The 12,747-nt window shown below is 44.9% G+C and overlaps 1 protein-coding gene across 3 annotated transcripts in view; it reads left to right on the forward strand.

The window, feature by feature from the left end:
- CSNK1G1 (casein kinase 1 gamma 1) overlaps positions 1-12,747 on the forward strand; it is a 113,059-nt gene that overhangs the window by 42,374 nt on the left and 57,938 nt on the right. For all 3 annotated transcript variants that reach the window (XM_086757707.1, XM_086757708.1, XM_086757710.1), the window contains exons 3-4: positions 2,003-2,416; positions 12,332-12,372. In XM_086757707.1, the coding sequence (XP_086613833.1) occupies positions 2,239-2,416; positions 12,332-12,372 (219 nt within the window). In that variant the 5' untranslated portion in view covers positions 2,003-2,238. The remainder of the gene's footprint in view (positions 1-2,002; positions 2,417-12,331; positions 12,373-12,747) is intronic.

Consider the following 12,747-nt stretch of genomic DNA (forward strand, 5'->3'; position numbering starts at 1 on the left):
GAAATGAATGCTGCTGCTGAAAGTATGTTGGGGATGTCTGATGAAAAACCAGTTCATCCTGTTTGCCAGTAACGGATGCTTCCTGCTAATCCATATTCAGTTTTAGGTATTAAATCTTGAATTAATTTGAAGTACAGGCGAAGCTTGGTGATACTAAATACTGAGTCTCTTGAATGTGAACATCTTCAACTCTTCTGTCTCTAGCTAGGCCAGCAATGCTTAATCATGGACGGTGTTTTGCACACCATGCTGGGAGCTTGACGCTGCAGCTTCTGGGTTGGTATGGCCAAACTGGTCGTATGGACACGATACAGTGGTTCTCAGGTTATCTGATGATTTTCAGACCTCCTGGATTTGCTGCAGACGTGCTGTATGGCATTTTCTGCAGAGATCCACTTCTGTGCAGAGTGACAACAAAAACTCCTCTGCTTTTCACTCTAGAAAAGAGGGCTGCTGAGTCACGGGCTACGTGAAATATCCTGTGGGTTGTAACCTGTGCAGCCTGAGCTGGGTTCTGAGCATTAGCATAAGCTGTTAAAGATGGGTGGGTTTGTGGGGTTATTATGTTGTGTGAAGCATCCATTCACTTGTATGGATGTTTCTTTATGCTGATATTAGTTATTTAAGGTCTCCCTAGTGCATGGTGGAGGGACCAGCATCCTTCCTGTGGAAGTTCAGAGTCCTTGAAATTCCCAGTCTGATACAGAAGCCTCCAATAACATATGAACAAAAACAGTGGAAAGTGATTGCAAAGTGATGTTAGAGTTGTGCATTCTCTGTACTTAATCTTTGCTATTTTGCAGAATTATTTAAAAAAAAATGACTTAGGGAAAAAGCTCAAGCTGGGGAGAACTATGCCCTCTTCTGTGCAAACATACAGAACTGTGAATGGAAATGAAAAGGTCAGAGTTGTGCTAAAGACAAGTTCAATGTTCAGAAACTGGAATTTCTGACTGCTAACTGCCTGCATTTTTTGGATGTAGTGTGAATTACTTCTGCCTTGTATACAGATGCCTCAGATCAAAACAAAAATTTCCAGAAATAAAATTATACCGCAGCTGAAGGCTAGGGAAAGTGTACTCATATTTCAAAAGGGCTCATGCTTTTATTCTGTGCCACTGGTTTGTGGATGGGTAATAATTCTTGTCTTTTATTTTTGGATGACTGGAAGTAGGTAGGTTGGCTTTGCCATCTCATGAAACAAACAGAAGAAACCCTTGCTAAATCATCTACAAATGTCTTGAGCCAATTATCTTAGTAACTTTTGAACTCTCATAAATATGGCTGTGTTTCTGGGCATACCTGATCTTGTGAAGGACATCAGCAACTGAACACTGACTCTTGTTTACATGGCTTTATTTAGCACTTCTCTGCTGACTTTGGAGATATTTGCCAACTTCCGTGCAAATATTGAAACTTCAGCTGTAGGCATCCATGCAGAAGTAGGACACAAACCTTGTTTCTGAAATTATTCAGCACTCTTCCATTTGCATCTGGAAAATTTTGAATGCAACAGTGTCCTCTAAAGGAGTACAGTCCTATACGTGTAGGTCCTGGGATGTGGGGGATAGCTCCAGGTATGTTTATTCCAGTTCGTGCTTAAGAACTGCACCACAAGGATCTCCAGAGCGTCCGCATCTGCTGTCTAATACCGGCTCGCGATGCGGCATGCTTTGTCTGTACAGATGCTGCAGCCTTTCCCTTCATCCTACTGATTGCTTGGGATGTGAAGGGGAAGCTCACTCACCACTGCTGGTACCTCTGGACTGTCCTGTCAGGCTGCAGTGCCTCCAGTAGCAAGCAGTAGATGGGCAGTACTTGCACCTCTTCACGACACTGGGGCTTTTTATCAGAAAATTGTTAAGAAAATGATAAAGTTCCTGTATAGCTGTTAATTTCCTCGAGGCCTGGAAAGTTCTGGATGTCGGCCCTGTTATACATTTCTTGCTCAATATTTTCAAATAACAATTTTTACTTCATATATTGTTTTTCTTTTCCCCAGGTAAGAAACCAAAAGCAACCGGCCTTTATTGAGTTCTCGAGAACGTAATCGACTCCTTGGTACATTATCAAGATGCATTAGGGAACTGGATACAGTGCCAAAAACTCCATGCGTTTCCATGACTCTCTTGGACCCTGACTCAGATACTTTTGGATATATATTTCTATTCTAAAGAGAAGAGTGTACACTCCAGTTCCTTTCTGCCAGCTTGCTGGCAGATATATTTCACTAAGATCATGGACCATCCTAATAGGGAAAAGGATGAAAGGCAGCGGACGACGAAAGGAATGCCGGGGAGGAGTGGACACGGTTCTCGACCAAGCTCATCGGCGTCTTCTGGCGTTCTTATGGTGGGACCCAACTTCAGAGTGGGCAAGAAGATTGGGTGTGGGAACTTTGGAGAGCTCAGACTAGGTAAGAAGTAACAGTTTTGGTGGCCTGCATTATGCAGATTAGTATTTCACCACTGGAATATAAATACATAAAAACTTACCCTGGCTTGAGAAATGCGTGTGCTTGTCTTGTTTCCCAAGTGTTGAGCTGCGTCACCTGAAGCTTGTTGCTCAGAAGATGTTACTGTTAGCATTATTTTTATTTGCATAAAGTCAAAGTGAATACGCTGGAGAAGCCAAAGATGCAAATCTTGAACAATCCCAACAATGAAGACTGTTCTCAGCGCTGAATGTCTTGTCTAAGGTGAAAAAAATCTTCCTAACTGCCTAGGTTGCTAAATCTTGCTTTCAATTTCTTTTTTGTAAGCTAGGGTGCCCTATATTAAAGTAATGGGTGAGATTTTTTTTTCCCCAGCACTCAGACACATCATCTCTATTCCATGTCTCTTGCTAACCTCAGTGCCCTACTTTCAGCCCCATCACCTGCTCCCTGATCTGTCCCATGTGTTTGACTCGCTGGCTGGCGAAGAGTGGGGTGTGCTGCCCGGCCATCTGGCTGCTGCCTCTCAGCTGCTGAACCGGCCCAGCAGCCCGTGATTTTTCGTGGTCTGTTGGTCTCCTAACCACATGTCTTGCAGCTGGTCACCCAAACAGATGGCTACACTAATGCATCATTTGTTTAGGGTGACTTAAGAGCCCAATGCAGTGCAGTGTTTTGGGCTCTTAAGTCATCCTAAACAAACAATGGTTGTTTTTTAAATGAGGTGGGGGAAGCAGACGGTCATTTTAATTACATGCCCCTGAGCTGCCAATATGTGATTTTGGGGTAGTTGATGTAGATCAGAAGCAACAGCTTGTGATGGTTTTGACTCTCAGAACAGTTGCATTTCTCTTCTGCTGAATGAGTTGGAGTGCTGTGCTAATGAACTTGAGGGTGGTGAAGACTGTTTGGCTGACATAAAAATATGGGTAAAAGCCCAGTTAGAACTCAGTCTGGCCACTGTTGTAAGAGTTAACAAAAAAAATGTTTTATAAATACATTAACAACAAAGAGCCAAGGAAAATCTCCATCCTTTATTGGATGCCAGGGGGAACATTGCCACCTAGGATGGGGAAAAGGCTGAGGTACTTCATGCCTTCTCTGCTTCAGTCTTTAATAGTCAGACCAGTTATCCCCAGGGTATTCAGCTCCCTGAGCTGAAAGATGTGGACAGAGAGCAGAATAAACACCCCATAGTCCAGGAGGAAGCAGTTAACCTGCTGTGCCACCTGGACATGCACAAGTCTATGAGGCCCAATAAGATCCGCCCCAAGAGTACTGAGGGAGCTGATGGAGGTGCTTGCCAAGCCACTCGCCATTGTTTAACTGGTTAACAGGGGAGGTCCCACATTACTGGAGGCTTGCCAATGTGACGCCCATCTACAAGAAGAGCTGGAAGGAGGGTCTGGGGATCTACAGTGCTGTCAGCCTGACCTCTGTACCAGGGAAGATTATGGAGCAGTTCATCTTGAGTGCACTCACCAGGCATGTGGTTTGGACAACCAGAGGATCAGGCCCAGCCAGCATGGGTTCATGAAAGGCAGGTCCTGCTTGACCAGCCTGATCTCCTTCTGTGACCAGATGACTCAGTGGGTGAGGGAAAGGCTGTGGATGTACCTACCTGGACTTACTAAAGCCTTTGACGCTGTCTTCCACAACATTCTCTTAGAGAAGCTGGCGGCTCATGGCTTGGACAGGTGTACCCTGCAATGGGTTAAAAACTGGCTGGGTGGCTGAGCTCAGAGTTGTGGTGAACAGAGTTAAATCCAGTTGGTGACCAGTCACAAGCGGTGTTTCCTAGGGCTCAGTTTTGGGGTCAGTCTTGTTTTAACAGCTTTATCAATGGTCTAGATGAGGGGATTGAGTGCTCTCTCAGTGAGTTTGCAGATGACACCAAATTGGGCAGGAATGTTGATCTGCTCAAGGGCAGGAAGGCTCTGCAGAGGGACCTGAACAGGCTGGATTGATGGGCCGAGGTCAGTTGTATGAGGCTCAACAAAGCCAAGTACTGGGTCCTGCACTTCGGCCACAACAACTCCATGCAGTGCTACAGGCTTAGGTGAGAGTGGCTGGAAAGCTGCTGTGGGGGTGCTGGTTGATAGCTGACTGAACGTGAGCCAGCAGTGTGCCCAGGTGGCCAAGAAGGCTAGCAGCATTCTGGCTTGTATCAGGAACAGTGTGACCAGCAGGAATAGGGAAGTGATCGTGCCCCTGTGCTCGGCACTGGTGAGGCTGCACCTCAAATACTGTGTGCAGTTTTGGACCCCTCAGTACAAGAAGGACATTGAGGTGCTGGAGCGTGCACAGAAAAGGGCAATGAAGCTGGTGAGGGGTCTAGAGTGCAAGTCTTACGAGGAGCAGCTGAGGGCACTGGTGTTGTTTAGTCTACAGAAGAGGAGGCTGAGGGGAGACCTCATTGCCTTCTACGACTACCTGAAAGGAGGTAGTAGTGAGGTAGTGAGGTGGGTGTTGGTCTCTTCTCCGAAGTAACTGATGAAGGGGTGAGAGAAAATGGACCCAAGTTGCAGCAGGGAAGGTTTAGATTGGATATTAAGAAAAATTTCTTTACTGAAAGAGTGGTCAAGCATAGAAACAGGCTTCCCAAGGAAATGGCGGAGTTACCATCCCTGGAGATGTGTTCAAAAAACATGTAGACATAGCACTTTGGGACATGGTTTAGTAGGCATGGGGGTGTTGGGTTGATGATCTTAGTTGACTTGGGTTGACTTGATGATCTTAGAGGTCTTTTCCAACCTTAATGATTCTATTCTATTCTACATACCACTTGCCTGAAACTTGATCTGTGTTTAGAATTTAAATTAAAATCACTTGGGCATCAGGCACAAGGGATAAATACATTGATTAGGAAATTGCTTCAAGTAACCAAAGGGTTATAACACATAACTACTAATAGTATCTTTGTGATTCCTGCTCAGAGTCTACGTAATCTTAGATTAATCATAAAATCATAGAATCATAGAATGGTTAGGGTTGGAAGGGACCTTTAAAGCCCATCCAGTCCAACCCCCCTGCAAGGAGCAGGGACATCCCCACCTAGATCAGGTTCCTCAGAGCCTCATCCAACCTGGCCTTGAACGTTTCCAGGGATGGGACATCCACCAGCTCTCTAGGCAACCTGTGCCAGTGTTCCACCACCCTCAGTGTAAAAGATTTCTTCCTTATGTCCAGTCTGCATTTACTCTCTTTTAGTTTAAAACCATTACCCCTTGTTCTGTCGCAACAGGCCCCGCTAGAAAGTTTCTGCCAGTCTATGTGATCTTTCATTCTAAGGTTTGGTTACTGCATCTACATGATGTGCCACTGCTCCACAGCGTGAAGACTAACCAGCTTGCTTATGATCTGTCTCGGTAAACGGGTAGTTTTGGTTTCAGCATTACATCAGAGAGGTTTTGTTGACTTGCAGGAGCAGAGATAATGCTCCAAAGGTGGAGAGAAACTAAGGGCAGGGACAAAAACTCCCACCTTCATGAACATGAGCGCAACTGGCAGCTGAAGATAAGTTAGGATCCTTACAGTAACATAATGAGAATAGCTGTATGGCATTTTGAAGGGCCTCCCCCCAACAGCAAATGTCACGGCAGTAGGATCCCCGTGGAGATGTTGAGTTGCTTTGTATTCCAAGCTCTGCTTCAAGGTTCAGCAGCTGTAGTGGATCCCGCCAGGTAAATGGCTCTTGTACTTATTCTGGTGCCCAAATGCTGATCCTGTTTCCATGGTTGTTTTTTCACATTTCTCAAAATTTTAGCAGCATTGGATTTCTGACTAATGTAGTGTTTCGAAACACGGATGCTACGCAAGAGATTTCACTTCTGAAAAAGTCGGTTTAGAGAGAAATTCAATTTTAACAACACCTGTTAACTGAGTGGCTGCTTTTTTTGGTACGCTGGTAAATGTTTTGCTGATATTGGCTAGCTAAGCAGCACGCTGTCTTTGGGCAACGTGCCATACACGCTGATAACAGCAGTTAGGTGTAAGGTCCTTATAGAAGCTGTGTTAGTGTTGGTTTTTACCAGTCACTGTAGCTTTAACAGCTCGCCTTTGCTCAGATATTTCTGTTGCCCAGGTGTGATGCTAATTATCACTGGGGGGGGAGGAGAAGCAGCACATCTGAAATACAAGCAAACAAGTCTCTCTCTCTTTGTCCTGCAAAGATGAGTGGCGTGCCCTCTGCTTTTTGGCTTTTTTTCTGTGGTTTTGGAGAAGTTAAGCACCGATGAATGCTTTTAGTAACAGAGGAAGAACAAAGTCATGCACTGATAAACACGCTAGAAGATGCATTTTTCCGATTCCCCGAGGAGTTTATCTTTGTTCAGGTGTTGTGTTTTCACTCTAAGCTGCTCTTGTATCGCGCCCCAGCGCCAGATAGAGGACGGATTGTTCAGGGAGGAGGTGACATGTATGTACAAAAGCTGTTTTCTGCAAATATCAAGCTCACTGCTTAGGGTTGCTCTCTCCTGCTACAAATACAGGTACCCCTGGAGATACAATTTTTTTTTTTTTTTTGAAACACGTAGGAGCAGCACAGTTGGATTCCAGCCCGTAGAGGAGATCAAATGGGAAGATGAATGCAAAACTCAGTGTCTGGCCCAGAGTAGTGAGACAAAGTGGGATTGACTGGATGGTCTTTCTTCCGACAGGCTGTAGATTCAGTGACGTGTAAAAACTTTGTTTTCCGAAGCAGCTCAACCTACTACCAGAGATTCTGTGCAAGCAAGGAGCGGAGAGTCCTGCTTGCCATCCCTGGCAAAATTCTGCGCACTTATGGGATTTCATTGCCTTTCGTGCAGTACCAAGCCCTGTTGTGCAGCTCCTGGTTATCTGCCAGGATCTCGTGCGGACTTGAGAGCTGTAGTGCGCCTGAAGTTCTGTTGCGTGACTTCTGCCGTTACGAGGTCCTGCATCTCCACCCCGAGCTGGCAGGAGAACCAGCGGTATGTAAAATAGCCTGAGAACAGGGTTGCTGGGCAGTAAAATTGTGTGATGTCAGTGGGTGCTCACTGCTCAGGAAAAATGGGATTTACACTGTTACAATCCAGTGCTGTGATAAGCCACGGCTGTAAACTTCCCCATAGAAAACATCTCAGCAGCTCAGCCTACAAACTGCCTCCTTACAGTGACTCGTGGACGGAGCGAGTATTTCTGTGTTAACCTGAAATCCTGAACCAGGAGCTGTGTTAGGGATAAATAAGCCTATGCAAATGTCTAATTTTTCCCAATGTTCACCACCCTTATTTAGCAAAGGAATTAGATGGTTACTAGTGTAAAACTGTTCCAGTTGAAGGTAGGTTGGAGAGTTTTCTAAAATAAGCGTTACATTCTGAATAAACCAGGGGCTTATTTGAATGCAGAGCTGTAGACTGAAGGCCGAATCTCTTTGCTGTAATGCAAACATTATCTGGCATTTTCAAAACAGTGCTTTCAATTATATTTAAGAATTATGATTAATGCACCTTTTTTCTCTGTTTGGAGAGGGAAAAAAAAATATGTTACGAGGGTTAGTTCCTGTATGTTGCTTGTATTCTCCCTTGATAGACTACTGCACCAAAAGGATTTTTGGAGAAGTCTCTGTTTTCATGTGCTACCCAAAGAAATAGCATGGTCCCTAGAAGTCAGATGATTCACACAGAGGTTTCGTGAAGATTCAGTGTGTCTTGGCAGCAAACCCCAGACTAGAAGAAAAGCCACTTATTTGTGTGTTACCGAGCCAGAGCAGGTCCATTGGATCTGGGAAAGTGCTCCTCAAAAGCAAGAACCACCCATTTGACTCTCAGGCTGCAGTTTGAAGCTGGAAGCTCTGCGTTAAAACCAGTAAAACACTCAAATGCTTTTTTTTTTTTTTTTTTTATATTGGGCTGTTTTTGTCTCAACTTCCCAAGTAATACAATAATCATGTGAATATTGGACTAGAATAATGCCAGACGTGGAGGGCATGGGTAAGAGTAGATCCTGTGTAGGATGCGCACTAGCAGCCGTTATTTGGAGACACGTGCTCTAGAAAGGACAACAAACCTGGCACTACAGAACTGATGTGAACTCGCGAGTTCACCCGCCCGTGGGATCTGCTCTCTCTGCAGATTCTGTGCTGCCTGGGGTGAGTTCTGCTTGGTCTTTAGGGTGATTGGTTGGATGTTTGCCCCATTACCTAGCCCTGATCTGTCGTCAGAATGTATTGTCCATATAGCAACAAGCTAGAAGGAAGGGTCAAAGTGTTTTTGATTTGTGTCGTTCATGAGAGGTTTGTACTTGTGGCTCTTAACTTTGACCTGTGAGAATGACACACACAAGAGATTGATCACTTTGGGCTGTTCAGCTGGTCTACAAGTTGTCTGTATATTCGACACATCTTACTGCCAGGGCTTGAGAAATCCCCTCTGTTAGTTTTCCCATGTGAATTCCAGTGAGTTAATGCATCACTTCTCATTTAGAATATGTAGTTCATAATTATCAGTGGAACTACCCAAAACTGAGGCATAAACTTAATCGTTACCCCATCCAAAGCTTTGTCTGAACTTGAAAGGCATTTGTTAGCACAGTTCTATCATCTCAACTGTGTGTCAGATCTTTTGTTTTACTAAAATAGGATGCAGCTTCTATTAATGGCTTATTTTACTGTGCAGGTTCACTTTCTCCTGTGAGCAGTGCTGTGTTTACTTTTCCATTTGCATACCAGCGCTGCCTTGTAGAAGGAAGAAGAAACCATTACACCTTGGACAGTGTGACAGCGAAACCATGGGGTAGACCTGATCTGGTGCAGACCAACAAAGATTTGGGGACTTTTGCTGTTGTAGCTGGCAAAGCAAGCATCTCGTGCTGAAGCTTTAGGAAGAGTGTGGAGTTCAGAAGCTGGACCCCCTCACGGTCAGAGTCTCCCCATAGTGCAGGCACTGAAGGGGATGAACAGGAGAATGAATCAGTGCATTTACCTTTGGCTGCTGATCTGACACATCAGACTAGTGCTTTGCCAATCCCAGCTTTTTATGTGAGGAATTTCATTACCAAAGTTGTCTTCTATCTAGTCCTCAGCCTTATGAACCAGACCATAATAGGCTGGATTAGGGCTCTGCGTACATGGAGGATGCTAGCAGTGTCCTCCTGTGCCTTGAAACGAGCTTCAGGAGCACCATTTCCCCGATATCATTATCCAGCCACGCTGGATGAGGCTCTGAGCAACCTGATCTAGTCAGGGATGTCCCTGCTCCTTGCAGGGGGGTTGGACTAGATGACCTTTGAAGGTCCCTTCCAACCCTAACCATTCTACGATTCTATGATCCTACGCTGGTAGGAGAGCGCAAGTGTTGCTAGAAGGTCTGTGGGTCATCGTTTGCTGGATGGAGTTATACCCTATGCTGAGTGCCAAAACTGCCTTGAAATGGTACATCCCCAAGACTGTGATGGAGGTCATGGGATCTGTAGGGGGTAGTGTTCCCATGGCTCCCTCCTTGGGTTTTTTGCTGTTTAAAGCGTCTGACTTTCTCATGTGTTTGCCCTGGAGCTTCCCTTCGCTCGCTGTCCTTAAACTGAGCATCTTGAGAGTTCAATCCTCATCAAGGGGAGGGGAGGAGAAAGTGTCAGAGGGCAAGCTACAGCTGGAGCTGCCGATATGACTCATTTGCTGGTAGCTACAACAGAGTAGATAATGTAAGTGTATTTAGGCTGCCTTCTCTTAATGTCCTTGCATGTTCTCCCCCCTCAGCCAGCAGATAGCATCAGGCTGGAGCCCTGATCTGTCTCAAAGGGTGAAGCAGTTTATCCTGCCACCTGCTCTTCTGCTGATTTAGCCTTCCAGCTCTTCCAGTGCTTTGAAGCCACTTCCCAATGTCTTGAGTGTTCCTGATGCGATGGCAAAACCTTCTTTCTACCCATTGTTTGCAGACTGGGCGTAATAGCTTTTATTAAAAGATCTGAAGAAATAGTAGGGCCTCTTTCAATGGACTGAGGTGCAAGGGTTAATGCTGAAGCTCAGCTTACACATCTGCTTACACAAAACACTTGCTCTACGGATATTTAACCTCACGTTTAAATGCCTGCCCTGTGTTAAACAGCACCGCCAGTTACTGTAACAGGTTGAAGCTCTCTGTAATTTTTTTTTTTTTTTTTTTTACATCCTGATGGATGTTAAAGCAACCTAGTCGTGCAGGACCTGGATTGGGAGTGCCCAGTCTGAAATTCGGAGGCCAGAACTATGCTGAGCGGTATAGTGGGGACAGTATCAAAAGAAGTTACATGCAGAAAAGTTATAAAGTGAAATAAACTTCCCCTGATATTTCAGGATTTGAAGATGACTTTGTCTTCTCTCATTTTCATAATGTCTTTAAATTTATTGGGTCTTCCAATGCTGTTGCATTGTATCTGTATGCAAAGGAGGACAGGACATGTTTTTTACTGGTGTCGTGGAGATATGCTGGAGCTGCTCACACTCCTACCTGCTCTGAAGTGTGTCGCTTCCCATCCTGGACTGTCTCAATGGCTTGTCTGTTCTGAGCATCAGTGTCTGTTACAGGAGTTGCAAAGTAAATGTGGAATAGAGCTGGGCAAAGCTGATGCTACAAACAGGCACTGATAGCTACCAGTATAGATTGCTATTGAATTTTGGAGCTGCACAGTCACTCAGTGAAAGCATGAGTTGTGCTGTAGCAGTGCTAGGAATGATGAGCAAAGGAAGCTCAGCGCTCCCCCGCATGAAACCACGAGGGGCTTTGTGCAGTGGAGGCTGCCCTCTTCAAAGGATACAGTGGTACTGGAGGAGGTCAGAAATGTAGCAGAGATGTCAGGATGATGGAACAGATCAGGTACAAGGACTGCCTGAGCATCCTTCCCCAGTGATACCTCTTCCAGGAGAATTTGCTGTCAGTCATGAGCAATGTGGAGAACGTGAACGGGGAGTGATTGCTCAAATTTCCTAGCAGAGGAACTGGAGGACATTGAATGATATGATAACTAGCAGCTCAGAACGCAGAGAGAGATGCTTCTTGACACGTTTGGCTGTGCATCTCTGCCACAGATCACTAAGGAGGCCAAGGGCTTGGTTCAAACATCAGACAGGTTCCTGGAGGAAAAATTCACCTCCAGCTGTAGCACACACAGGTACCGGTTCTGGCTCGAAGTCAACAATCCACAATACACTGTCAGCTGGCTGTGTGCTTGCCTGGTTATACTTGTCCTAGGCTCTCGCCCTTTGTGCTTGCCAGAGTTGGTATCGGACCAGATGCTGCTTTGTGTTTCTTGGGGTCCCAAGAACGAGTTTTGTTCTTTTAGCGTATTTTTTAACATCGTTGGTACCATATTGCAACTGAGAATTATTGACCTTATTAGATTAGAAGGATTGCTGTTGTGCTGCTGGCATACAGAAGGCATTTTATACACGCTGCTTACCTGTTCGTAGAGGAAGAAATAAAAGCTGTGTGTTGGTACAAAGGTTATTTTCATATGCTTCCTTGCAGTAGTCTCTTTGATATATAGCACGATTAAGCTAGTGAAGCTCCCTATAGATCATAGGATAAAATTGTTCAGTGTCTAGCAGATTGAAGACATGAAAGAAATGATGCTCTGACTCTTCATTTTTTGTTCCCCAGACTTTTTTGGCACAATGTGGATAATAAAACCTAATGTGTCTGGGATACCTCCTCAAGCACTTGCATTGAACGTTAAGTGCTACCATAAAACATGGTTACCTTGTGCTGAATGGAAGACAGTGTTTGCCTGCCCTGGTGAGCTGCTGCAGCTTGTTATTGTGAGGCTTACCCTTTGTTAAAGGCATGAACTTCAGTGGGGAATAGAGAAAAGACAGCTTTTTGCCATCTGTGATGTTCTTCTGTGTTGTCTCTCTAGCTGGAAGTATTGAATGTGGAACTAAAACATTTTTCTTTTCCTTCACAGGTAAAAATCTCTACACCAATGAATATGTAGCGATCAAACTGGTAAGTAGAAGCTTCAGGTGTTCTTAAATGATTTGTACTTAATCTTAAAAACTTAGTTAAAAAGCAACTTTCTCACTTTGGGCTTAATGCTGTTCTTACCCTCAGCTAGAGTAACTCATTTAAACAAAGATAAATTTTTGAGAACACTAAAAATGAGGAAAGGACCCATCCCTCCACCTGCTGAACATTTTTGGTACCTAAATGATCTGTAGCTTAGGTTTGATAGATCTTATACGTGTGAGAGCCTTGTCTCTCTTTCCAAGCTGGCTGCCAGGTCCCAGTGAATGGCACCAGTTGCAGGTTTGCCACCTGTTGCCACTCCCTGGGTTGAGCCTTTCTGTTCAGGACTCCATCAGTTCTCCAGATCCTGACCTC

The sequence above is a fragment of the Chlamydotis macqueenii genome, chromosome 12 (genome assembly GCF_036417535.1).
Source record: "Chlamydotis macqueenii isolate bChlMac1 chromosome 12, bChlMac1.mat, whole genome shotgun sequence".
NCBI lineage: Eukaryota > Metazoa > Chordata > Aves > Otidiformes > Otididae > Chlamydotis > Chlamydotis macqueenii.